Source organism: Dipodomys merriami, unplaced genomic scaffold, assembly GCF_024711535.1.
Source record: "Dipodomys merriami isolate MVZ:Mamm:240054 unplaced genomic scaffold, mDipMer1.0.p SCAF_6, whole genome shotgun sequence".
Classification (NCBI taxonomy): domain Eukaryota; kingdom Metazoa; phylum Chordata; class Mammalia; order Rodentia; family Heteromyidae; genus Dipodomys; species Dipodomys merriami.
This window is the reverse complement of record NW_027206179.1, coordinates 11,482,230-11,504,797: the sequence shown is the minus strand read 5'-3', so window position 1 is coordinate 11,504,797 and position 22,568 is coordinate 11,482,230. Positions and strand designations below refer to the sequence as shown.

At 64.3% G+C, this 22,568-nt stretch overlaps 1 protein-coding gene across 2 annotated transcripts; it reads left to right on the top strand.

The window, feature by feature from the left end:
* The first annotated feature begins 706 nt into the window (after window positions 1-706).
* LOC138813942 (semaphorin-6B) lies at window positions 707-20,349 on the top strand. 2 transcript variants are annotated; one of them, XM_070002547.1, is made up of 17 exons: window positions 707-874; window positions 9,089-9,235; window positions 9,392-9,515; window positions 10,485-10,545; window positions 10,665-10,727; window positions 11,232-11,333; window positions 11,629-11,719; window positions 12,425-12,544; window positions 13,845-13,933; window positions 14,982-15,199; window positions 15,787-15,918; window positions 16,105-16,254; window positions 17,242-17,424; window positions 17,505-17,654; window positions 18,098-18,175; window positions 18,273-18,331; window positions 19,304-20,349. In XM_070002547.1, exons 2-17 carry the CDS (start codon window positions 9,118-9,120, stop codon window positions 20,227-20,229), a joined length of 2,664 nt encoding a protein of 887 aa, XP_069858648.1. In that variant the 5' UTR covers window positions 707-874; window positions 9,089-9,117; the 3' UTR covers window positions 20,230-20,349. The 2 variants fall into 2 exon arrangements, with proteins under 2 accessions (XP_069858648.1, XP_069858647.1); XM_070002546.1 differs by lacking the exon at window positions 707-874 and adding an exon at window positions 7,668-8,049.
* Window positions 20,350-22,568: the final 2,219 nt, after the last annotated feature.

Here is a 22,568-nt window from a genome sequence, read left to right as displayed (position 1 = left end):
GTGACCCCGGGGCGGGGCGCGGGGACCCCCCTTCGCGGGGAGGCCCCGCCCCGCGCTCCCCGCCCCCCCCCCCCCCGCGCGCTCCGGCTCCGCTCCGGCTCCGGCTCCGCTCCGGCTCCGGCTCCGCTCCGGCTCCGCTCCGGCTCCGGCTCCGGCTCCGGCTCCGCTCCGGCTCCGCTCCGGCTCCGGCTCCGGCTCCGGCTCCGCTCCGGCTCCGGCTCCGGCTCCGGCTCCGGCTCCGCTCCGGCTCCGCTCCGGCTCCGGCTCCGGCTCCGGCTCCGCTCCGGCTCCGCTCCGGCTCCGGCTCCGCTCCGGCTCCGGCTCCGCTCCGGCTCCGCCTCCGCTCCGGCTCCGCTCCGGCTCCGCTCCGGCTCCGGCTCCGCTCCGGCTCCGGCTCCGGCTCCGCTCCGGCTCCGGCTCCGGCTCCGCTCCGGCTCCGCTCCGGCTCCGGCTCCGCTCCGGCTCCGCTCCGGCTCCGGCTCCGCTCCGGCTCCGGCTCCGCTCCGGCTCCGCTCCGGCTCCGGCTCCGCTCCGGCTCCGCTCCGGCTCCGGCTCCGCTCCGGCTCCGCTCCGGCTCCGCTCCGGCTCCGCTCGCTCCGCGCCGGGTCTTGCGGACGCCCGGCGGGCGCGGCGGGGGCGGCGGGGCCCGGGCGGCGCGGAGCGAGCGGAGCAGCGGCGGCCGCGCGCGGCGGCGGCGGAGATGCGGCGGCGACGCGGCCCGGGCCCGGCCTCGGCGCTGCGACCCCGGAGCCGACGCCCGCGCGGGGGCCCGGGCTGAGCCCCGCCGGCCCCGGGATGCCGGGCTGAGCCGCCCGCCTGGCGCTGGGGACCGGACAGGTGCGCGCGGCCCCCGCCTCCTCCGCGCGGCCCCGAGGTGAGCGCGCGGGGGCCGGGGGGCCGGGGCCGGGGCGGGGAGCCGGGCCGGGGGGCGCGGGGCGCGGGGCGCGGAGCCCGGCCGGACCCCCCCCGCCCGCGGCGCACTGCGGCCCGGGGAGGCGCCGGGGTTTTTTCGGGGGCCGCCGCGCGCCGCCGGGGGGGGCGGGGGCCGGAGACCCGGATGGGGCGCGGGGCGCGGGGGGCCTCCGCGCGGGACACCCCCCCCGCCGGGGTCCCGCGGGTTTTGGGGTGCGCCTCGGCGCGGGGCCGCACGGGGCGCCGGGCCCGGGGTGGGGGGGCTCGGCCGAGGGGGTCCGGGCGGGGCGCCCCGGGAAGGTGCGGGGGTCCCCGCGCCCCCCCGCCGCCGCCAGCTCTGGGCCGGGCCGCCGCGGGGAGGCCGCGATGGGGGGGGCCCGCCGAGCGCACCCCTCCTCCCACCGCAGCGGAGGGGCGGCGGGGGGTCCCCGGCCCGGGGGGGCCCCCGGAGCCGACAAAGGGGACAAAGGGAGCCTCCCCGCGCGCCGGCCCGGGGGGGGGCGCCGGGGCCCCCGCGCCGCGCGGATTGGTCTCGGGGCGGGGGTCACGTGGCGCCCCCCCCCGCCGGGACGGGACGGGGGCTGCGGAGGGCCGCGGGGGGGGGCGCCCCGGGCCGGGCTGGGGACCCCGGGGTCGCCTCCCCGGCCCCCGGCCGGCCCTGGGCCCCTGCGCACCCCGGGCCGCGGTTCGGGGGCGCGGGGAGCGGGCGGCGGTTTGGGGGTGTCTGGGCCGCAGGAGGGGGAGGGGGCCGTGGATTGGGCCTGGAGTCCGGGCCGGGCCTGCGCCCCGCCGCCCCGGGTTTGTCTGGGCTCCCCCCAGGCTTCGCCAAATGGCCTCCGGGAAGCGTGAAGGTGGGGTCCGCCGGGGCCGCCCCCGTCCCCCCCCCGTCCCTCCCCACCGTGGGGTCCGCTCCTCCCTGAGGAACTTCAGGACGAGGCCGTGCGGGGGTCCGGGGTGCGGTCCGGGGTTGGGGGGGGACCAGACGGATACATAAATACATCAATCCCAGCGTCCACCAGGAGCCAGCCCAGCTGCCAGAGCAGGAGGGGGAAACTGAGGCCTGGGAGCCCACAGAGAAAGCCGGGGGGCTGGAGGGGGGGGTGAACCAGGCCTCTCCAGACGCAGCTGTGGGACAGGGCGCGGGGGTCGGGTCTAGGAGCACCGCCCGCCCCCCATCCCTGCCCCGCAGGCTCCCCCAGCCCTCCCTGACTCGATGGCCATCGGAGCTGTGTGACCTGGGGCAGGTGCCTGGCCCTCTCTGTGTGTGTGTGGGGGGGTGCTCCAGGGCGTAATGGGATCTGTGTCCTCACCCCTTCGCCTGCCTCTGCCGGCCCAGCTGGCCCCCACCAGTGCGGGGCCTCCGTCCTACCCCCCCTCTGGCCGCGGGCAGGGAAGGGGCAGTGGAGGGAGCTGGAGGAAGGGCAGCGTGGGGCTCAGGAGCCCGAGGAGTTGCTGGGCTCCGGGACCTGGAAGATAACAATCAAACGCTGCCCTTGGAAAAGGTGACCCTGACGTCAGCCAGAGGGACAGGTGAGCCAGTCCCCCGGGACAGAGCGCGCGCTGGTCACCGCTGCTCTTCTGGGAAGGAGGGTGTCCTGAGCTGACCCTGGGGTGTGGCCCCGTTCCCTGATGCTAGAGAATGGGGGGGCGGGGGGAGGAAGGAAGCAGGGTAGGGCTTGCCTGGAAGAGGGCTATGGGACTCCCCAAGAGGAAGCCTCCAGGGAGCATCAAGCGTTATCCCCCTAGAAGGTTCCAGAGCAGTAAAAGAACTAGGGATGTTTCAGATCTGGGATTACCCCCGGGGGTGGTAGGGAAAGCTGGACCCTGACTCACGGATGGGAGAAGAGGCATGGAAGAGGGGGCATTACAGCTAGGGAAAGGACGGATGTATAGGAGTTGGCCAGGAGACAGGTCGTGTCAGAGGGCCTGGGGCCGCTCCTCTAGAGTGTGGGGCCTGAGAGCTGCCCCAGCTTGTGGGTCTAACTCACGCAGCCCGTCCCTCCGTGCCTCAGTGTCCCCATCTGATGTCAATGGTTGAGGCGGATTCATTCGATTCTGCCCTGGTCAGATTCACAACCAGATGGGAACAAAGTCACTAACCTTTGAATTAAAGGAGGCAAGTCCAGTGTGAGGAGTGGCTGGTGGAGGGGTTGGAGGGATGGCTCAGGTTAGCCAGTGAGCCAAAGGGACCGCGGGTCCCAAGTGTGAATCCTGCTTCAGACATAGGAAGGAAAAAAAGGGGGGGGGAAGCTGTGACTGGCTTTCCTGGCTGGAAGGTGGGGGTGTCCGGGAGTGGGAGGCGGGCTGAGGAGGAAGCAGACATCAGTGCTGGGAGAAAGAACCAGCACCCAGACCCCAGGGCAGCAGCAGCCTGTGCGAAGGCCCCGCGGGCAGGACGCTGCCTGGTGAGCTGGAGGAGCAGCAAGGAGGCCTGGGTAGCCAGAGAAGAGGGAGGAGGAGGAGGAGGCCAAGAGGGGCCAGGTGGGCCCAGGGCAGGGCGCCAGGGGCTGCGGCGGGGACTTGGGCTCTGACCCTGCGGGGACGTGGGAGCCGTGGAGGGCAGTGGGCAGAGGAGGGAGGGACCGGACTCGGTGCTCAGGGGCGCCCTCTGGCGGCTGCAAGGAGGCCGAGATGGCGGTGGGTGGGAGCTGGGGACCTGGTAGGCTATGATGTTGAGGGCTGGGCAGAGGAGGAGAGAGTGTGGTTTTTGGATTCCACCACATGGTCTGGTTCAAATACCAGCCTGGCCCCTTGCTGCCAGTGAGCCACCTGCCCAGCCTGAGCTGCTTTCCCTTCCCTGCGGAGTCCCACACAGCTCCCCCATCTGTCTCTCCTCCCTCTCCCTCTCTCTTTCTGTTGGGAACACATAGTAGGTGCTGTGAGTATACAGCAGGTGCTCTTTAAGTACTGTGCTCCAGACACAGGGAAGAACAGAGGAGGATGTATTTAGTTAGTTAGTTATTTTGCCAGTCGTGGGGCTTGAACTCTGGGCCTGGGCGCTGTCCCTCAGCTCTTCAGCTCAAGGCGAGCGCTCTACCACTTGAGCCACAGCGCCACTTCCAGTTTTCTGGTGGTTTATCGGAGATCAGAGTCTCATGGACTTTCCTGCCCTGCCCGGGCTGGCTTCAAACCCCGATCCTCAGATCTCAGCCTCCTGAATAGCTCGGATGACAGGTGTGTGTCACCAGCGCCCGGCTCATGCACACATTTTATAAACAAGACTGTTCTCGGGGCATCATTCAGTGGGTATTTGTTGAGTACCTACTGTGTGCCCACATTCCTGAAAGCTGGGGGACCCACCACTGCAATGACTGGGAAGCCCCCGCGCCCCCCAGAGCCCACAGCCCTGACTGTGCTCCTGGGAGGAGGAGGTCAGCCCAGAGCCCACAGCCCTGACTGTGCTCCTGGGAGGAGGAGGTCAGCCCAGAGCCCACAGCCCTGACTGTGCTCCTGGGAGGAGGAGGTCAGCCCAGAGAGGGCCAGGCCTGAGCCCGGGCTGCACAGCTGTCCGCTGGATATGTGACCGTGCATGTGTGTGTGGCTGAGAGTAGGGAAACTGAGGCCCCGGGGAAAAAGAGTTAGGATGGATGCAATGGCCCGGCAGACCCCCTCAGGCTTGTGGAGATGTCATGGGTGGGGCCCGGGGCTTCTCCTTGGCACCCCGAGAACCCCCTCCCCCCTCGCCAAGTTCCTAGACAACCCGACTGCCTGCAAAGGCAGCTGGCAGCGGCTGTAAGTGGAGCTGTAACCGGACCTGGCTGGCCGCGGTCACTCAATCCCCACAGGGGACACCAGGCCTTGCGTGGAACTGAAGGATCGAGGGGACGCCCAGCTGGGCCAGGGAGGGTGCGAGGTGGGCCCCGGGACGCACAGCAAGGGCGGTGAGCCTTGGGGCCTCCAGGAGGGTGGGGCTGGGACCCCGGGCCTGGATCTCGGCTAGTGCTCATCACATGAGTGGATGCAGGTGTGTCCGTGGGTCCCGGGTCTGGACACCGCAGGGTCAGCGTGCGGCGGGGGTGGGCCCGGGGGTTGTGGGGGTGGCCGAGGGGAGATGGAGGCAGTCAAAGAAGGCTTCCTGGAGGAGGCGGCTCCCACCCGGGCCTTCGAGGAGGGAGGTGGTGACACTTGGCATCCTGGCTGTACCAAGGCCAAGAAGGGCAGAGCGCACAGCCGGGCAGGCCTGGCGGGCCGGGGCCTGGCCGCCGGGGAGAGCCAGGGCTGCGGCCATATCTGGCTGGGAGGGGGTCTTGAACATCAGCAGGTGAAACTTGGTTCCTTTTCCTTTCTTCCTTCCTCTCTCTCTTCTTCTCTCTTTCTTTCTGGGCTGTCCTGGGGCTTGAACTCACGGCCTGGATACTATCATCCCTGAGCTTCTTTTGCTCAAGGATAAACTTTGCCACTTGCGCCACAGCGCCATTTCTGGCTTTTTGGTGGTTCATTCGAGATGAGAGGCTCAGAGACTTTTTCCTGCCTGGGCTGGCTTCGAACCTAGGTCTTCAGATCTCAGCCTCCTGAGTAGCTAGGATGACAGGCGTGAGCCACCGGCGCCCGGCTTGGCCTTGTTTGTTGAGATGGGGTTTTGCTAACTTTTTGCCCAGGCCGGCCTTGAACCACTCTGCTCCCACTCTCCCACCCCCACATAGCTGGAATTACAGGTGTATGCCACCACGCCCGGCTAGGGGCTTCTCTGTCCCCAGCCGCCAGGGGTGCACACACGGGTCCCCAGGCACGTGGTCTCATAAAGCCTTTGGTTACCCCAGGTTGGGAGGGTAAACTGAGGCTAGCTCCGTGGATGGACCCTCAGTGGCATGGCCCAGACCATCCCTCCCCCCTCCCCCATGGCACATGGCGGCCCGTGGTTTCTGGGCTGTGGGGAAGTGCCTCAGTTTCCCTACTGTGCACAGCCCTTTGCCTCTTGCATGTTCAGATACAGGAGTTAATTTAACAATGCGTGGTATACAGCAAGGGCTGCGTAAGTGCTTGTTGTGTTCTTCTGTGGAAGTGTATACTGAGCGCTCCCTGTTGGCCAGACCCTCTTGAGGTGCTGGGGGCGGAGGGGGGGAAGGGGGGAGGATTGTGCCCTCCCCAGGGTTCGGAGGTCAGCTCGGGGGTGCTTGGGAAGCTTCCCACCTGGCCCCAGAGGGGCTGATCCTGTGGGGTCTCCCGGGAGGGGCAGGTGGGAGCTGACTTCTGGAAAGATCCCTGTGCTGGCTGGCGGGGTGGGCCGGCCCTCATCAGGACCTGTGGGAAACAAGACCAGAAGGAAGGCCCGGCCAGCCCTCGGGTACGGAATATTCCCTTCCTCTGGGGTCCCCCAGCCCTAGGCTTCCCATTTAGCAGCTGCGTCCTCTGCAGGGAACACAGCTCCCAAACCCAAGCCTCAGTTTCTCCACCGGCAAAGTGGGCTTCCGGCTTCCCCGAGCCCACTCTGCTCCTCCCTCTTGCTTCAGATGCGAACAGACAGCTGTACGAATGAGCATTTCTTGGGTACCGGCTGTATGCCAGGCACTGTACTGGTACCACCACCACCACGGGCCTGTGAGCAGGGTCTCCTTCCCCATTTACAGAGCGGGGAAACCAGAGAGGGAGCAAGATCTGTCCTGAGTCACACAGCACAGAAGTAGCAGAGTTAAGTGGCTCAGTGGTAGAGCGCTTGCCTTGCATGCATGAGGCCCTGGGTTCGATTCCTCAGCACCACATATGCAAAAAGAAAAAAAAGCTGGAAGTGGTGCTGTGGCTCAAGTGGTAGAGCGCTAGCCTTGAGCTGAAGAGCTGAGGGACAGCGCCCTGGCCCAGAGTTCAGGCCCCATGACTGGACCCCCCAAAAAAAAAGAAGTAGCAGAGTTGGGATTTGAACTCACAGCTCGGTTCTGGAGCAAAGCCCCTAGTGTAGTTTTAGTTTGAGATGAGCACTAGGGAGGCTGAAGCAGGAGGATCCATGGCTGCAGACACACACACACACACACACACACACACACACACACACACACACACACACACACACACACACACACACACACACACACACACACACACACACACACACACACACACACACACACACACACACACACACACACACACACACACGGACTGAAAGCTGGGGCTTGGCCTTGCACGCCAGCCATCCATTCACAGCAGTCAGCCCTCGGGCAAGCATTGTACAGAGAATAGAAACACAGCATGTGGTCTCTATAGGCTGGAATACTATGCAGTCATGAAAAGGAAGGGACTCATCACCTGCTCCACCATGGAGGACAGACACCCTGGATGCCCCAGCCCCGGCGACAGGCCGGAGGTGGCAGATGGGAGGAGGTGGGGCCAGGGGCAGAGAGGGGATGGGGGTTCACACTGTGAACGGAGGCAGCCTGTCAGCGTCGGAGGTGGAAGGAAGGTTCTGGAAGCAGCGGGTAGGGACAGCCACACAACAAAGTGAACTTATGAGCTGCTGCCGGGCCGCGCTCTCCCACGCCGTTCAGATGGTCTGTTCTGCAGGACGTCTGTTTGTGGAAAGAAGATGCCGGAGCTGGCCAAGCACTGGGGTGGCAGGTGTTCTGGGGGGTGGGGAGGAAGGCACACAGACATACAGCCCCCCCTCCAGGGTAGGCTGCAGGCAGGGTCAGAGGTCAGCCTCCCCGTGTGCCAAGCAGAGTGCAGAGTCTGGGGCCCCCGAGGGGCCGGGGAAGGAAGCCACGTAAGGAAAGCTCAGGACACGTGGATTCCGGCCGTGCTGACTCACAAATCCCGGAAGCCGGGGGGTCACGGAGAGGAAAGCCAGGCGGGCCACACGGGGTCTTCCTGTTTTGGGTCCTGACTGTAGGAGATCGGCTCACCCTGGGAAGGAGGGGGGGCTCTGTTCCCCCACCCTGAAGCCACAAGGCCAGGCCAAGCCCTCCCTGCCGCTCAGATGGGGAAACTGAGGTCCCGGGTCTGCTGGAGACTTCCCAGAGCAAGGAGGCTGCTGTGATTCTGACGTGGGTCCCCCCAGGCCCAGGACGGAACCCCCTCCTTTCTGATCGGGAGGGGGCCTGGCCAAGGCCCTCCGGGCTGGGAAGGCTGGGCGCCACAGGCCCAGCCACGCGATGGGAGAAGGAAGAAGCAGGCGCCCGCGGAGGTAGTGGGGCGCCCGTCTCAGAGGTACCCAAGCTGGGGACCCAGAGGGGGCCGGGAGCAGGACCTGAGAAGGCAGTGAGATCGTCCCTACCGTTTCCGTTAGCTCCCGTGTGGTGGTCTACAAAATTCCCAGGAGCCTTTCTCCATTATTATTATTATTATTATTATTATTATTATTTGTTGTTGTTGTTGTTAGCTGCCAGAGCCCAGGTGTGAACTCAGGACCTCTAGCTGGCTAGAGGTTCAAGGCTGGTGCTGTGCCCTTGGAGCCAGGCCTGCCGTCGAGCTTTTGACTGGTTCATCGAGAGATAAAGAGTCTCTGACTTTTCTGCCTGGGCTGGGCTTCGAACCACGATCCTCCGGCCCTCGGCCTCCCGCATAGCCAGGATTCCAGGCATGCGCTGCCCCCAGCCTGGCTGTCATTTTAGTTTCCAGTATTGGGGGCCGGGGGAGGGGGGGTTGAACCTAGGTCCTCAGCGCCAGCGGGCACCCTTGGGCCGGTCAGGAGCGTCCAGACGCCGCGTGGAGGCCGAGGGGCGGCGGGCTGCGCGTGGGGTCGGCTCCGTCCTTGTCCTTTCTGTCTGTCTGTCATCACCTCCTGCTCTCCGGGGCCCTCCCGCGCCTCGTCCTGAAGCTGTGCCGTGCATTGCATCGTTTGGTGGCGGTGGGGTCGGGTTTTAGTGATTAATTAGCTAATTTTTGCCACCAGTTTGGTTGTTTTTTCCAATTCCTACCCGCGTGGGAAATGCTGGCCAGGCCGTGGCGCTCCCCCTGCGGGCCGCGCGCGGGGCTGCAGGCACGGGCTCACGCTCCCTTCCCTCCCCTTCCCTCCCTCTCTTACCTTCCCCTTCCCTCCCTCCCCTCTCCTCCCTCTCTTCCCCTCCCCTCCTCCCTCTCTTCCCCTCCCCTTCCCTCCCTCCCCTCTCCTCCCTCTCTTCCCCTCCCCTCCTCCCTCTCTTCCCCTCCCCTTCCCTCCCTCCCCTCTCCTCCCTCTCTTCCCCTCCCCTCCTCCCTCTCTTCCCCTCCCCTTCCCTCCCTCCCCTCTCCTCCCCCTTCCCCCCAGGTGTCACGCCAGCCCCCCTGGCCCTCGCCATGCGGACCCCGCGAGCGCCCCCTCCCCGCCTGGCCCTGCTGCTGCTGCTGCTGCTGGGGGTCGCCCAGGGCCTCTTCCCGGAGGAACCTCCGCCCCTCAGCGTGGCCCCCCGGGATTGTGAGTTGTGGCTGTTGAGGGGGGGGTGAGGGCGAGGAGGGGGGAACCTGGCTTCAGCCATGCTGGCCTCACACCTCCCCTAGAAATGGCCTGACCTCAGCTCCCCTCCCCCATCTCGCCTCTCCTTCACCCCCTCCCTCCTCCCCTCCCTCCCAGATCTGAGCCACTACCCCGTGTTCGTGGGCAGCGGGCCAGGGCGCCTGACCCCCACCGAGGGCGCCGACGACCTCAACATCCAGCGGGTGCTGCGTGTGAACAGGACGCTGTTTATTGGGGACAGGTATGGGGGGACTGGGGGTGCCCATGAGCACGGAGCATGGATTCAGGGTGCTGCATGCATGCCGTGTGGTGGGACCATGGGGGGCGCTGGGTGCTACTGAGCGCCACAGAGGGGTGTCCTTGGAGGAGGGGCCACTGGGCCATGGAATCAGTGGGGAACTCTCAAAGGCAATCGGAGGGCTTCTCTGAGGAGGTGACATTGGCTTGAGACCTAAATGATTTTTTTTCAGTCACAGAAACGTTCTAAGTGTTCTAGCCGGAGGGCACCGCCGGGCAAAGGCCCTGGGGCAGGAGGGAGCCTGGCCTGTGGGGGGAAGGGAGGAGGGTCTGGCTTTGACCCTGAGTGGGGTGGGAGTAGTGGAGGGCAGTGGGCAGAGGAGGGAGGGTGCCCTTGGCTGGCCACTGGTGTCTGCTGCAGTGAGAAGCTGGAAGGTTCTGGGTGCTTTTGAGGGGCAGCGTCTGCAGCACTGGCCCATGGGTTGTACTGAGGAGGAGAAAGAACAGTGGGGGGTTGGGGTTCCTCCCGGGTTGTGGGATCTGATCCTGGGCATGAACAGAGACATGCCCTCAGCAGGGGAGGTGCAGGTCTGGGGGGACCTGGGGCAGCCAGCTGGACCCCCGAGTCTGCGGGCTAGAGATGGGTTTGGAGGAGTAGCAGGGTTGTGGATTGGGCTCAGGAGGCGTGGGGGGGTAGGGAGAGCCCCAGCTCTGCACCCTGGCCGAAGGGGGTGGCGCCAGGGGCGGCGGCGGAGAGGGGGTGACCAGGGGGTGGGTGGGGAGGGTGGAGAAGGCGCCGCCTGCAGGGATGAAGGGGGGGGGGGGGGCCGTGGTGTGACAGGCCTGGACCACGTGGGGACCGGGCCCTGGGGGGGGCTTTGTTGGGGCTGCTCCTGGCAGGGTCTTAGACCCCCCGGGTGGATGGGGCGCGGGTGTGGGGAGCCCCACCCCACTCACGACGCCCCTCCCGCAGAGACAACCTGTACCGGGTGGAGCTGGAGCCCCCCACTTCCACGGAGCTGCGGTACCAGCGGGTGAGGACGGGGCGCGGGGCCTGGAGCTCCAGAGGAGGAAGTGGGGGGCGCCCTGGTGGACCCAGCCGTGCCACCAGGCACTGGCCCCCCACCCGGCTCAGGAGCTCCTTTGCCTACAGAAGCTGACGTGGCGTTCCAACCCTAACGACATCGACGTGTGCAGAATGAAGGGCAAGCAGGAGGTGAGTGGGCCCTGCCTCAGCCACACCCACCCGCCGCGGCCACGCCCACAGCACACAGGCCACGCCCCGAAGAGCGCCCCGCCGCGGCCCCGCCCCCGCCGCGGCTGCCCCGCCCCACCCAGAGCGCAAGGCCCCGCCCACCGCGCACAGGCCCCGCCCCGCCTGCATGGCCACGCCCCTAAGGGCACCCAACACGTGGCCACGCCCCCAGCCACATCCAACACGCCAGGACCACGCCCCAGCTAATCCCAGCCTGCCCTGACCACGCCCCCAATTGCATTCAGCATTCCACCACCACCGCTGGCCCAAGCTACGCCCAGCCTCCCCATTCCCTCCCCCCCCCCCCCCCCCAGTGCAGACCTGGTCCACATCCCCCACCCCTACCGCTGCTTTGCTCCCTTCGGAAGCCCTAAGTCCATCCGGGCTCCTCCCTCTGCCACAGCCGCGCCCACCTCCACAGAGCCACGCCCACACCGGCTTCCCTCTGTCCCCTCCCCACCCCAGGGCGAGTGCAGGAACTTTGTGAAGGTGCTGCTGCTCCGGGATGAGTCCACGCTATTCGTGTGCGGCTCCAACGCCTTCAATCCCGTGTGTGCCAATTACAGTGTGAGTCTGCCCGTGCGTGCCCATAGCCACCTCCTCCAGGATGCCTTCCTGGATCTACCCCTGCCCCAGGCTCCACAGGAGCCAGTGCTGTCCAAAGGAGGCCCTGTAGGGCTCAAGGGACCCCTGAGCGGCTAGTCATAGGACTGACCAGGATTGACTACAGACCAGAGAGGTCAAGGGACTGGACAAGGTCACACAGTAATCTGGGCTGAAGCAGGACTACTCCTGGAGTGGGAAGCTGGGAGGTTCCAGACATGGCCAGGGGAGTGGCCACTCAGGCCTGGTCCTCCTGCAGATGGACACACTGCAGCCTCTGGGGGACAACATCAGCGGTATGGCCCGGTGCCCATATGACCCCAAGCACGCCAATGTTGCCCTCTTCTCAGGTGAGTGAACCCTGGACCCCCACACCACAGGGTCAGCCAGGCCCAGGCAGGCCTAGCACAGACAGCTGGGTGACCAGTCCACTGGCTGTGGGACGGCCCAGGCCAGGAATGCAACCAGATGTCAGGGTGTGGGTAAGAGGTGGGGCGTGGGTGGGGTGCCTTGACAAAGTCTGGGGTCCGTAATTCACCCTGGGATCCAGGCTCAGCTGGGCTTGTACTAGAGCCTGTTTGGGGACCTCATCTAGGCTCAGCATATCAAGGCAGAGCTGGGTTTGATACTCATCTTGAAGCAGGAATCGGTCTAGATCGGTGTTGGGATGGTGCCTGGCTCAGCCTGGAGACAGACGCACCCCTGGGTAGGGGTTGGGTCACGGCAGGCTCTCTTCTTTTTTGGTTGGTCGTGGGCCTTGAACTCCGGGCTTGGGAGCTGTCCCTGTACTCTTCAGCTCAAAGCCAGCACTCTACTGCTTGAGCCACAGCACCACTTCTGGTTTTCTAGTGGTTTTTGTTAGAGATAAGAGCCTCACAGACTTTCCTGCCCGGGCTGGCTTTGAACCCCGATCCTCAGATCTCAGCCTCCTGAGTAGCTAGGATGACAGGCGAGAGCCACGGGCGCCTGGCTACCGCAGGCTCTTTTTTTACCCACACTGACTGCTCTGGGCCTCTCCACTGCCTCCTCTCCCCCTCCCCCTCGCTGGGATCCAGATGGAATGCTTTTCTCAGCCACGGTGACCGACTTCCTAGCCATCGATGCTGTCATCTACCGCAGCCTTGGGGACCGGCCCACCCTGCGCACTGTAAAACACGACTCCAAGTGGTTCAAAGGTGAGGCCTGGAAAGGCTACGAGCCTATACCTAGAACCTAGACATCCATCCAATCCCCCTACCAGAGTAAGAGCCCCAGAGGTGCCACAGAGAGGACTCTTACCTCATCTTTGCAATGATTGGCCTTTTTAAAAATTACTGTTATTGTTATTATGAAGGTGATGTACAGAGGGGTTACAGTTATATGTCAGGTAAAGAGTATGTTTCTTTTTGGACAGTGTCCCCTGTTCCCTTTCTCTCTCCCAATTTTTCCTCCCATCTCCAACCACAAGTTGTATAGTTCATTTTCAACACAGCATCCAGTGAGTACCACTATTGCATTAGTGTACCCTTTGTCCCTTCATTTCTGTATCCCATTCTTATGTTCCCAAAGACAGATAAATGAACAAACAAGACAAAAAGAAATCTCGCTGCCTGTGGCTCACGCCTATAATCCTACCTACTCAAGAAGGCTAAGATCTGAGGATCTCGGTTCAGCCTGGGCAGGAAAATCTGAGATTTTTTTTTTTTTGGGGGGGGTGCAGTCGTGGGGCCTGAACTCTGGGCCTGGGTGCTGTCCCTTAGCTCTTCAGCTCAAAGCTAGTGCTCTACCACTGAGCCACCCTCCCAGCCCCTGAGATTCTTATCTCCAGTGAACCAACAGAAAACCAGAAGTGGTGCTGTAGCTCAAAGTGGTAGAGTGCTAGCCTTGAGCAAAAGAGCTCAGGGAAAGTACCTAAGCCCTGAGATCAAGCCCCATGAACAAAACAAAACAAAAGACAAAAAGAAAAAACAAAAATAACAACAAATGCTGGGCACTGGATGGCTCATGCCTATAATCCTAGCTACTCAGGAGGCTGAGATCTGAGGATCGTGGTTCAAAGCCAGCCCGGGGAAGAAAGCCCACGAGACTCTTAAGAAAGAAAGGAAGGAAGAAAGAAAGAAGGAAGAAAGAGCAATTTTATTTATTTATTTTTTGCCAGTCCTGGGGCTTAAACTCAGGTCCAAGTGCTGTCTCTGAGCCTCTGCTCAAGGCTAACACTCGCTCTGCTACTTGAGCCACAGCACCACTTCTGGCTTTTCCTGAGTAGTTAATTGGAGATAAGAGTCTCATAGACCTTCCTGCCTGGGCTGGCTTCCAACTGCGATCCTCAGAGCTCAGCCTCCTGAGTAGCTAGGATGACAGGCGTGAGCCACTGGCGCTGGCAAATTAGCAAACCTGTTCATATTGCAGAGAAGCCAGCCTAGATCCCCCTTTGATCATAAAACCCACCCAGCCCCCTGGTGATGCCGGGGCCGGCTCTGCCCTCCTCTCCCACAGAGCCCTACTTTGTCCATGCGGTGGAGTGGGGCAGCCACGTCTACTTCTTCTTCCGGGAAATCGCCATGGAGTTTAACTACCTGGAGAAGGTGAGGCTCTGCTCCCCGGCAGACCAGAGGGTGCCTAGCCCCAGTGCCCTACAGCCAGACCCTGGCCACCACCCAGCTCTTCCTCATCCACTGTCTGCCCATCTTCCCATAACCCCCGCACCCACTTCCGTTCTGACACCCGCAGCTCCATCCACCCAACCGTCACACCCCATCATCCCATGTCCATCCACCTCCATCTGCCATCCATCCAGCAACCTGAAACCCACCAGCATGCTAACCAGTCCACTCATATCCCATCTACCCATCCATCCATATGTCCATCCATCCAGCCATCCATTCAGCCATCCATCAGCCATCCCTTCATCTTATCTGTCCATCTGGTCATCTGTCCACCCATCTGTCTATCCAGCCATCCACCCTACAACCATCCATCCATCCATCCATCCATCCATCCATCCATCCATCTATCATCTACCCATCCATCCACCCATCTATCTGTCCCTCTACTCATCCAGCCATCCAGTCATCTATTTCATCGGTCCATACATCTGTCCACCCACCCACCCATCCAACCATCTACCCAGCCATCCATCAATCTGTCCACCCAGCCATCCAACTCTCTACCCATCCATCTACCCATCCATCATCCATCTACCCATCCATCCAATCATCTACCCACCTAAAACCTTCAATCCATCCATCCATCAAGCTGTCCACCCAGCCATTCAACCCTCTACCCATCCATCCATCCATCCATCCATCCACCTCTCCTCTCTCCTTGTTTCCTTGTCATCCTCCCTCCTCAGGTCCTCCCTCCCTGCACCCCGCATGCTGTCTTCCCCACACTGCCCTCCATCACCCCCACCCTACCTGTCCCTCAGCCCCTCAGCCATGAATGCAGACTTGTGCACTTACCACTCCTGGAACCTTGCCCTGCTCATCTCCCTTTGTGGTGCCTTGGTTTTCCCATATGTGCAATGAGGATGTGGCTGTCCTTTGTGGGGCTTTGGGAAGGTCAGCCCAGCCTAGGTGGTGGGCAGTGTGGTCTGTGACACTCACGTTGCCCTCTGACCCCCATCTTGGCCAGGTGGTGGTGTCCCGCGTGGCCCGAGTGTGCAAGAACGATGTGGGGGGCTCCCCGCGTGTGCTCGAGAAGCAGTGGACGTCATTCCTGAAGGCGCGGCTCAACTGCTCCGTGCCAGGGGACTCCCACTTCTACTTCAACGTGCTGCAGGCTGTGACGGGGGTGGTCAGCCTGGGGGGCCGGCCTGTCATCCTCGCTGTCTTCTCCACTCCCAGCAACAGGTCAGCCAGTGGCCACAGGAGCCACAAGGGGGCAGAAACTCTGAGTTCCTTTGGTCAGAAGTAGACAGGCAGGTGGGACTTCATCCTCAGGAAAAGGGACCTTCCAGAAAAGGAGTAGGGGGTGGGGGGAAGAGAAGAGACATGGGACCAGACTGTGATATGAGATGGAAGAAGACAGAAGATCATTCCAAGTTGGGAGGATAGGTAGCATGTGCAAAGGCCCTGAGGCTGAGTTGGGTGTTTTAAGTCTGTGTGAGGTAGCTGGTGTGGCAGGAGTGGGGGAATGTGGTGGCAGTGGGTGGAGGAGCAGCTGGGGAGCAAGGGGCAGGAGAGGGACCAAGTCAGGTTTGTGTTTTCATAACATCCCCTGATAAGTGGGTTTGTGAGCCAAGTAGCCATGGGAGGCTGGACATTCAAATATGGTGCCTGGACATGGGGTGGTGTGGGAGGAAGCTGACAGGGCCCTGGGCAGGTGAGAGGAGGAACAAGGGGCTATCTTTGGTGCAGGGAAGGGAACACCTGGCAGGCAGCCCTGAGGTCAGGGACCATGGTGCTGCCCCCCCCAGCTCACCTCTGACCCCCCGCAGCATCCCGGGCTCCGCGGTCTGTGCCTTCGACATGACCCAGGTGGCCGCGGTGTTTGAAGGCCGCTTCCGCGAGCAGAAGTCCCCAGAGTCCATCTGGACGCCGGTGCCAGAAGAGCAGGTGCCCAGGCCGAGGTGAGGGCGCGGCGCGGGCCGGGGGCCGGGGGCCCGGGGGGCCGGGGGCGGCCAGCCCCTGCCCAGAGCAGCCGAGCCCGTCACAAACACGGGGGGACAGAGGGGTCACCCCCCCGACCTGCGGCCAGCGGAGCGTCCCCGGGGGCCACGGCTCATTTGTGGGTCCCCGGCCTCATGCCCCCCCAGGCCCGGCTGCTGCGCGGCGCCCGGCTCGCAGTACAACGCGTCCAGCGCGCTGCCCGACGACATCCTCAACTTCGTCAAGACGCACCCGCTGATGGACGAGGCGGTGCCTTCGCTGGGCCACGCCCCCTGGATCGTGCGCACTCTGATGCGGTCAGCGCTGGTGGGCGGGGCCTCGCTGGGGGCGGGGCCGGGCTAAGGGGTGGGCCTTGGGAGGGACGGGGGCCCTAACGGGAGGGAGCCTTGTGGAAGTGTGGGCAGACCTGTCCTGGGTGGTAGGCGTGGCCTCGCTAAGCCACGCCCCCGTATTTCACAGTGTAGTGCCATCAGCGCGTGGGGGCGGAGCCTGAGCCGGTCCAGGCTGTGGGCGGGGCCTGTGGAGGCGGGGCCTGAGGTGGACAGTGGCTCTGAGCCCTGGCCAGGGGGTGTCTGAGTAAGGGTGAGGCAGGGGCTGTGAACATCCTAGCTGATCAGGAAACATCTGAGGATCGAAGTTCCAAGCCAGCCCAGGCAGAAAAAGCCCCCTCTTATCTCCAATTAACCACTGAAAAACCGGAAGTGGAGCGGTGGCTCCAGTGGTAGAGCGCTCACCTTGAGCGCAAAGAGGCTCAGGTACCGTGCCCAGGCCCTGAGTTCAAGACCCACAACTGACAAACTAGAGAAAGAACGAACGAAAGCAAGCAAGCAAGCAAGAGATCGGGAAAGGGGAGGAGCCTTGCCTAAGGGAGGGCTGGACCTTGTGGTGGGCGGAGACTTCTCAGGTCACACCCCCACGGGCCCTGAGGCCGGCAGCGCTGGTGGGTGGGGCTTAGTTAGGGGCAGGGGCAAGGGGCAGGGCGCGGGCGGGCCTGGCTGGGATGTGGGTGGGGCCTCGTCAGAATGGGGCGTGGCCTGGCGGAGCAGGAGCAGATGCCAGCAGTGGGCCTAGTCCAGGCTAGGGGACCGGGCGGGGCCCTGCGCAGGCTGTGTGGTGGCGAGTGTGAACTTCCTACCGGGGGTCACTTGCAGCTCAGCTCACCTCACCTCTCTGGGGGCCCCGTTTGTCCACGTGCACTCGCGTAACCATGCAGGGGGGGTGGACTCTTGGTGTCCAGGAGGCCTCAGCCTGACACCCCCTCCCGCCCCTCTCTCCGCCCGCAGGCATCCGCTCACCCGGGTGGCCGTGGACGTGGGCGCCGGGCCCTGGGGCAACCAGACGGTGGTCTTCCTGGGCTCTGAGGTAGGCACTGTCCTCAAGTTCCTCGTCCGGCCCAACGCCAGCCACTCGGGGACCGCGGGACCCAGTGTCTTGTTGGAGGAGTTTGAGACCTACCGGCCGGACAGGTGAGGCCAGGCATGGCTGGGGAGGGTGAGCCTGCAGGCGGAGAGCCCGGGGCTCACTCCTCCTCGTCTGGGGTGCCCAGGTGCGGACGACCCGGCAGCAGTGGAGAGACGGGGCAGCGCCTGCTGAGCCTGGAGCTGGACGCGGCCTCGGGCGGCCTGCTGGCGGCCTTCCCTCGCTGCGTGGTGCGCGTGCCTGTGGCCCGCTGTCAGCAGTACTCAGGGTGCATGAAGTGAGTGCTCGCACCCACCCTCCGCCAGCCCTGGGTGGGGAGGAAGGGAGGTGACAGAGAAGGGGAGGGAATAACCCGTGCAAAGGCCCTGGGGCAGCATGAGCAGCATGAAGGCCCATGTGGCTGAGCTAGGGGCAGAGAGGGAAACACAGGTAGTGCAGGATGGACTTTGATTCTGAGGGAGGTGGAACTCTGGGCGTGAGAACGAGGTAGGGATGGGATGGAGGCTGTTTGTAGCTCTATCCGGGTGGTGGCTGTGGAGGGAGCACCGCTGGGCTTGGTGTGAGCACCGAGCCTCCCCCCCAAACAAAAAAGATCAGGACCCACATCCTAGGCCAGCTTGCCTAGGCTCTGCAACTTGGTCTGCAGTTAACTTCCTGGGTGAGCTCAGCAAGGCCCAGAGCACAGTGGGACCTTGAGGTGACTATGGATTGCTCCTTTAGGAACTGTATCGGCAGCCAGGACCCCTACTGTGGATGGGCCCCGGACGGCTCTTGCATTTTCCTCAGTCCAGGAACCAGGTACAGAAGAAGGGGGTTGGCATCTGACCCCTGACCCCCGAGGGTCTCCACTCCGCTGGGTGAGGGCCTCTGCTAACTGTCCCTCTGTCCCTCTTAGAGCCACCTTTGAGCAGGACGTGTCCGGGGCCAGCACATCAGGTTTAGGGGATTGCACAGGTGAGTACTGGAGGGGGGTGGTGCTAGACTGGGACCCCCATCCCCGCCGTGCTGCAGGTTAAGCTTCCATGGGTCCCACTTGTGCAGGAAGGAAGAGGCAGATTCCAAAATGCAGGGGCACTGAGCAGACTCCCAGAGGGACAAGAGGCGCTTGAATAGACAGTCACGTTAGGAGTGGGCTCAAATGGTAGGGCTCTTGCTTCAGATGTGCGAGGCCCTGGAGTTCCACTCTCGGCACAGAATTCAAAAGAGTTAGGGCCAGGCGTGGTGGCTTACCTCTGTAATCCAGTATTTAGGAGGTAGAGGCTGGGGAGATCTTGGGTCAGAGCCAGCCGAGGCCAGCCTTTCTGGAGACCCACAACACAACTAATAAGCCAGGTGCAGCGATTCCAACCTGCCGTTCCCAGGAGGCAGCAGGAGAAACGGATCTTAATCCTCAGGCAAAGGTGCCAGGACCCTATCTAAGAAGTGATGAGAGTCCCAAGAACTCTGGGTTTAGATCCAGCGATAGGGGGCGTGGCTCAGATGATAGAGGTCACACTCAAGATCTAGGGGGCGTGGCTCAGGGTGTGACGCAAGTGCCAGGGGCGTGGCTCGAGCGTAGGGGGCGTGGCTCCACTGAGTAGGCCACATTCAAGTGATGGGGTTGAGACTCCAACGACAGGGGGCGTGACTGGAATCGTGTGGGCGGGACTCAGGCTATAGGGGCGGGGCTTGCGCGGGGCGGGGCTCAACAGGTCACATTCAAGGATGGGAGTGTGACTCCAGCGGCAGGGGGCGTGGCAGGAGCCGTGTGGGCGGGGCTCAGGCTGTAGGGGTGTGGCTGGCGCGGCGAGGCATGACTGAGGGGAGCCACGCACTAGCGGTGGGGGCGTGGTTTACGCCGTAGGGGGCGTGGCTCGTTCCCAGGGCGGGCCGGGCGGGGCGGGGACCAGAGCCGGCCTCGGCCGTCACCTCCCCGCCCTCCCGCAGGACTGCTGCGCGCCAGCCTGTCGGAGGAGCGCGCGGGGCTGGTGTCGGTGAACCTGCTGGTGACGTCGTCGGTGGCGGCGTTCGTGGTGGGCGCCGTGGTGTCGGGCTTCAGCGTGGGCTGGTTCGTGGGGCTGCGCGAGCGGCGCGAGCTGGCGCGGCGCAAGGACAAGGAGGCCATCCTGGCGCACGGCGGCGGCGAGGCGGTGCTGAGCGTGAGCCGCCTGGGCGAGCGGCGGGCGGCGGGCGGCGGGGGCCGCGGCGGGGCCGGCGGCGGGCCGGGGGTGCCCCCCGAGGCCCTGCTGGCGCCCCTCATGCAGAACGGCTGGGCCAAGGCCACGCTGCTGCAGGGGGGCCCGCACGACCTGGACACGGGGCTGCTGCCCACGCCCGAGCAGACGCCGCTGCCGCAGAAGCGCCTGCCCACCCCGCACCCGCACGCGCACGCGCTGGGGCCCCGCGCCTGGGACCTGGCCCACCCCCTGCTGCCCGCCTCCGCCTCGTCCTCGCTGCTGCTGCTGGCTCCGGCCCGGGCCCCCGAGCAGCCCCCCGCGTGCGCCGAGCCGGGCCCCGACGGCCGCCTGGGCGGCCCCCGATCGGGGCGCGCGTCCCACGGGGGCGACTTCCCGCTCACGCCGCACCCCAGCCCGGACCGCCGGCGGGTGGTGTCGGCGCCCACCGGGCCCTTGGACCCAGCCTCGGCCGGCGACGGCCTGGCGCGGCCCTGGAGCCCCCCGCCCACCGGCAGCCTGCGGAGACCCGGGCCGCCGGGGCCCCCGGCCGCCGCCCTGCGCCGCACGCACACGTTCAACAGCGGCGAGGGCCGGCCCGGGGACCGCCACCGCCGCCCGCACGCGCGGCCCAGCACGGACCTGGCCCACCTCCTCCCCTATGGGGCGGGGGACCGGACTGCGCCCCCCGTGCCCTAAGGCGGGGCGCCCCGCACCCCAACCCCCGTGCCTCTGCGGTGCCAACCCGGGAGCCGGAGGGGGCGCCCGGCGGCCCGGCCCCCCGCGTGGGGGGTGCCCCCCACCCCGGCCACGCGCAAGCACAAGCCGCCCCCCCCCCCCGCCGTGCCCGCCGGGGGGCCGGGGGGGGGGCGGGCGGCGGGCCCCGGACGGAGGCCGCCCCGCCCCCCGCGCGGACGCGGCGGCTTCTTTTGCATTTTTGTTTTTGTAACTAATTGCACAACTCCGTTCTCGGGGTTGGTGGCCGGGGGCGCGGGGGGGGCCTCGGCGTGGGGGGCGGCCGCGGGGCACCGCTGCAGACCCGCGCCCCCGGCCCGCCCGCCAGGCTCCCCCGGGCCCTGCGTGTGCGTGTGTGTGTGCGCGTGTGCGTGCGTGTGCGTGTGCATGCTGTGTCGTGTGCAAGGGGCCGCGGGAGGCGTGCGTGCGTGCGAGGCCGCCTGGTGGCCCAAGTGTGCCGAGCGTGGGACCCGAGCTGGGGGGAGGGGGGCTCCCCAGCATTGGCTGAGCCGATATTGGGGCTTCCAGAAAGCCTGGGGCTTCTGGGGTGCCGGATTGGAGTTTGAGTTCCTCCCCCCCTCCCCTAGAGGAGCGGAGGGGGGCGGGTCAGGGTTCAGGGAGACGTGGAGGGGGGGGCCTGCCGGGTGTCACCCTGGGCAGCCGCTGTCGGAAGGGCTGGTGGAGCTGGGGGGGCCCTGAGGGGTGCTGCGGAGACTTGGCGGCCCCCACCCCCTGTGATCGCAGGCCCCCCGGGTGGCAGACCGGCCCCCCACCGCCCGCTCCCTTTGTGACCTCCCCCACGGCTGGGGCCAGCCAGCCAGCCGAGCATGCCACGTGGCCGCCCAGCCCTGGATCCTCTCCGCCCCTCCCCAGCCCCTCCCCTCAATAAAACTCTGTTTACAACCACCGGCCCCCCAGACTCCGCCTCTGCTCTGTTGCCTGGGGGGTGAGGGCCCCCCCACCCCCAACCCTGGATATACCAGTAGTTCACTCCTGTCATCCTAGTCTCAGGAGGCTGAGGTCTGAGGATCGCGGTTCAAAGCCAGCCCCGGCAGGAGAGACCATGAGACTCCTATCTCCAATAAACCACCAGAAAACCGGAAGTGGTGCTGTGGCTCAAGTGGTAGAGCGCTCGCTTTGAGCTGAAGAGCTGAGGGACAGCGCCCAGGCCCAGAGTTCAAGCCCCACGACCGACCAAAAAAAGAAAAAAAACGAGTGTGGTGCTGTGGCTCAAGTAGTAGAGCGCTAGCCTTGAGCTGAAGAGCTGAGGGACAGCGCCCAGGCCCAGAGTTCAAGCCCATGACCAAAAGAGAAAAAATCTAGGGAGTTGGGTGTCACTTGTGGGCGGGCGGGAAGGAGCTGGGAATGATGCTGGTATACACCTGTGTGGCACCACAGGGACAGAGGAGGCCCTCCCCACCCCCCTTACAGGGTTCACAACCTGGTCTAGGGGAACCTAGAGCTTTACAGTCAATTAAAATTGATTTGACGGCCAGCTGTGCGGGTGTTCACCCTGCAGCTCCAGCACCTGGGAGGCTGAAGCAGGAGGATACAAGGCCAACTTGCGCTACCCTACCCGTGAGCCTCATTGCAATAGCAAACAAAACAAAGGACAAGCCAGGCTGCAGTGGCTCACACTGGTCATCCTAGCACCTTGGGGAACAAAGTGGGAGGATTGAGGTTCCAGACCATCTTATGCAGAAAAGTCCATGGAACCTTCTTCTCAACCTATAGTGGACGTGGTGAAGCTGTGGATCAAATGGTAGGGTGCTAGCCTGGAGCCTAAAAACAGCTCAGGGATAGTACCTAGGCCCTGAGTTCAAACCCCAAGACCAGCACATACACAGATTGTGTAAGGAAAAAAGATACAAGGGTACCTGGTGAGAGGTTTGGGGATGGTGGGACGGAGAAGTAGGGGACAGCAGCCTGTGCAAAGGCCCTGAGGCCTGGGGCTAACTTCGAAGAGATGGGTGTGAGGAGAAACAGGGCCTTACAAATAAGCAGAGGGACTTTTTATTTATTTTAGTAAATTATATATAAGAAAATGAATCCATGCAACTGCAGAACCGTCTCTTTCCCCAACCTGTCTCTCCTTTACAACAACTCTGTTCTTCCTGCTCCAGGCCTTGAGCAAGTAGAACGGACAGGAAGCTGTGGAGCTGTAAGCCCAGCATGCGGTCAGATTTCACTAGAGAGATGGTTTAGGTGTTGTGGCTCCATTTCCCAGCCCTTCCGTCCACCCAGTGTTAGTTACTTGGCCCTCTGGGAGCTGGCCTGTGGCTGTGTTCTGACAACCAGAGGAT

Bases quoted from the DNA above. Each gene is read 5' to 3' on its own strand.
- LOC138813942 (XM_070002547.1), top strand. From the start codon at position 9,118: ATGCGGACCCCGCGAGCGCCCCCTCCCCGCCTGGCCCTGCTGCTGCTG. The intron at 15,919-16,104 runs GTGAGGGCGCGG...ATGCCCCCCCAG, and splicing joins GAGCAGGTGCCCAGGCCGAG to GCCCGGCTGCTGCGCGGCGC. The intron at 17,425-17,504 runs GTGAGGCCAGGC...TGGGGTGCCCAG, and splicing joins GAGACCTACCGGCCGGACAG to GTGCGGACGACCCGGCAGCA.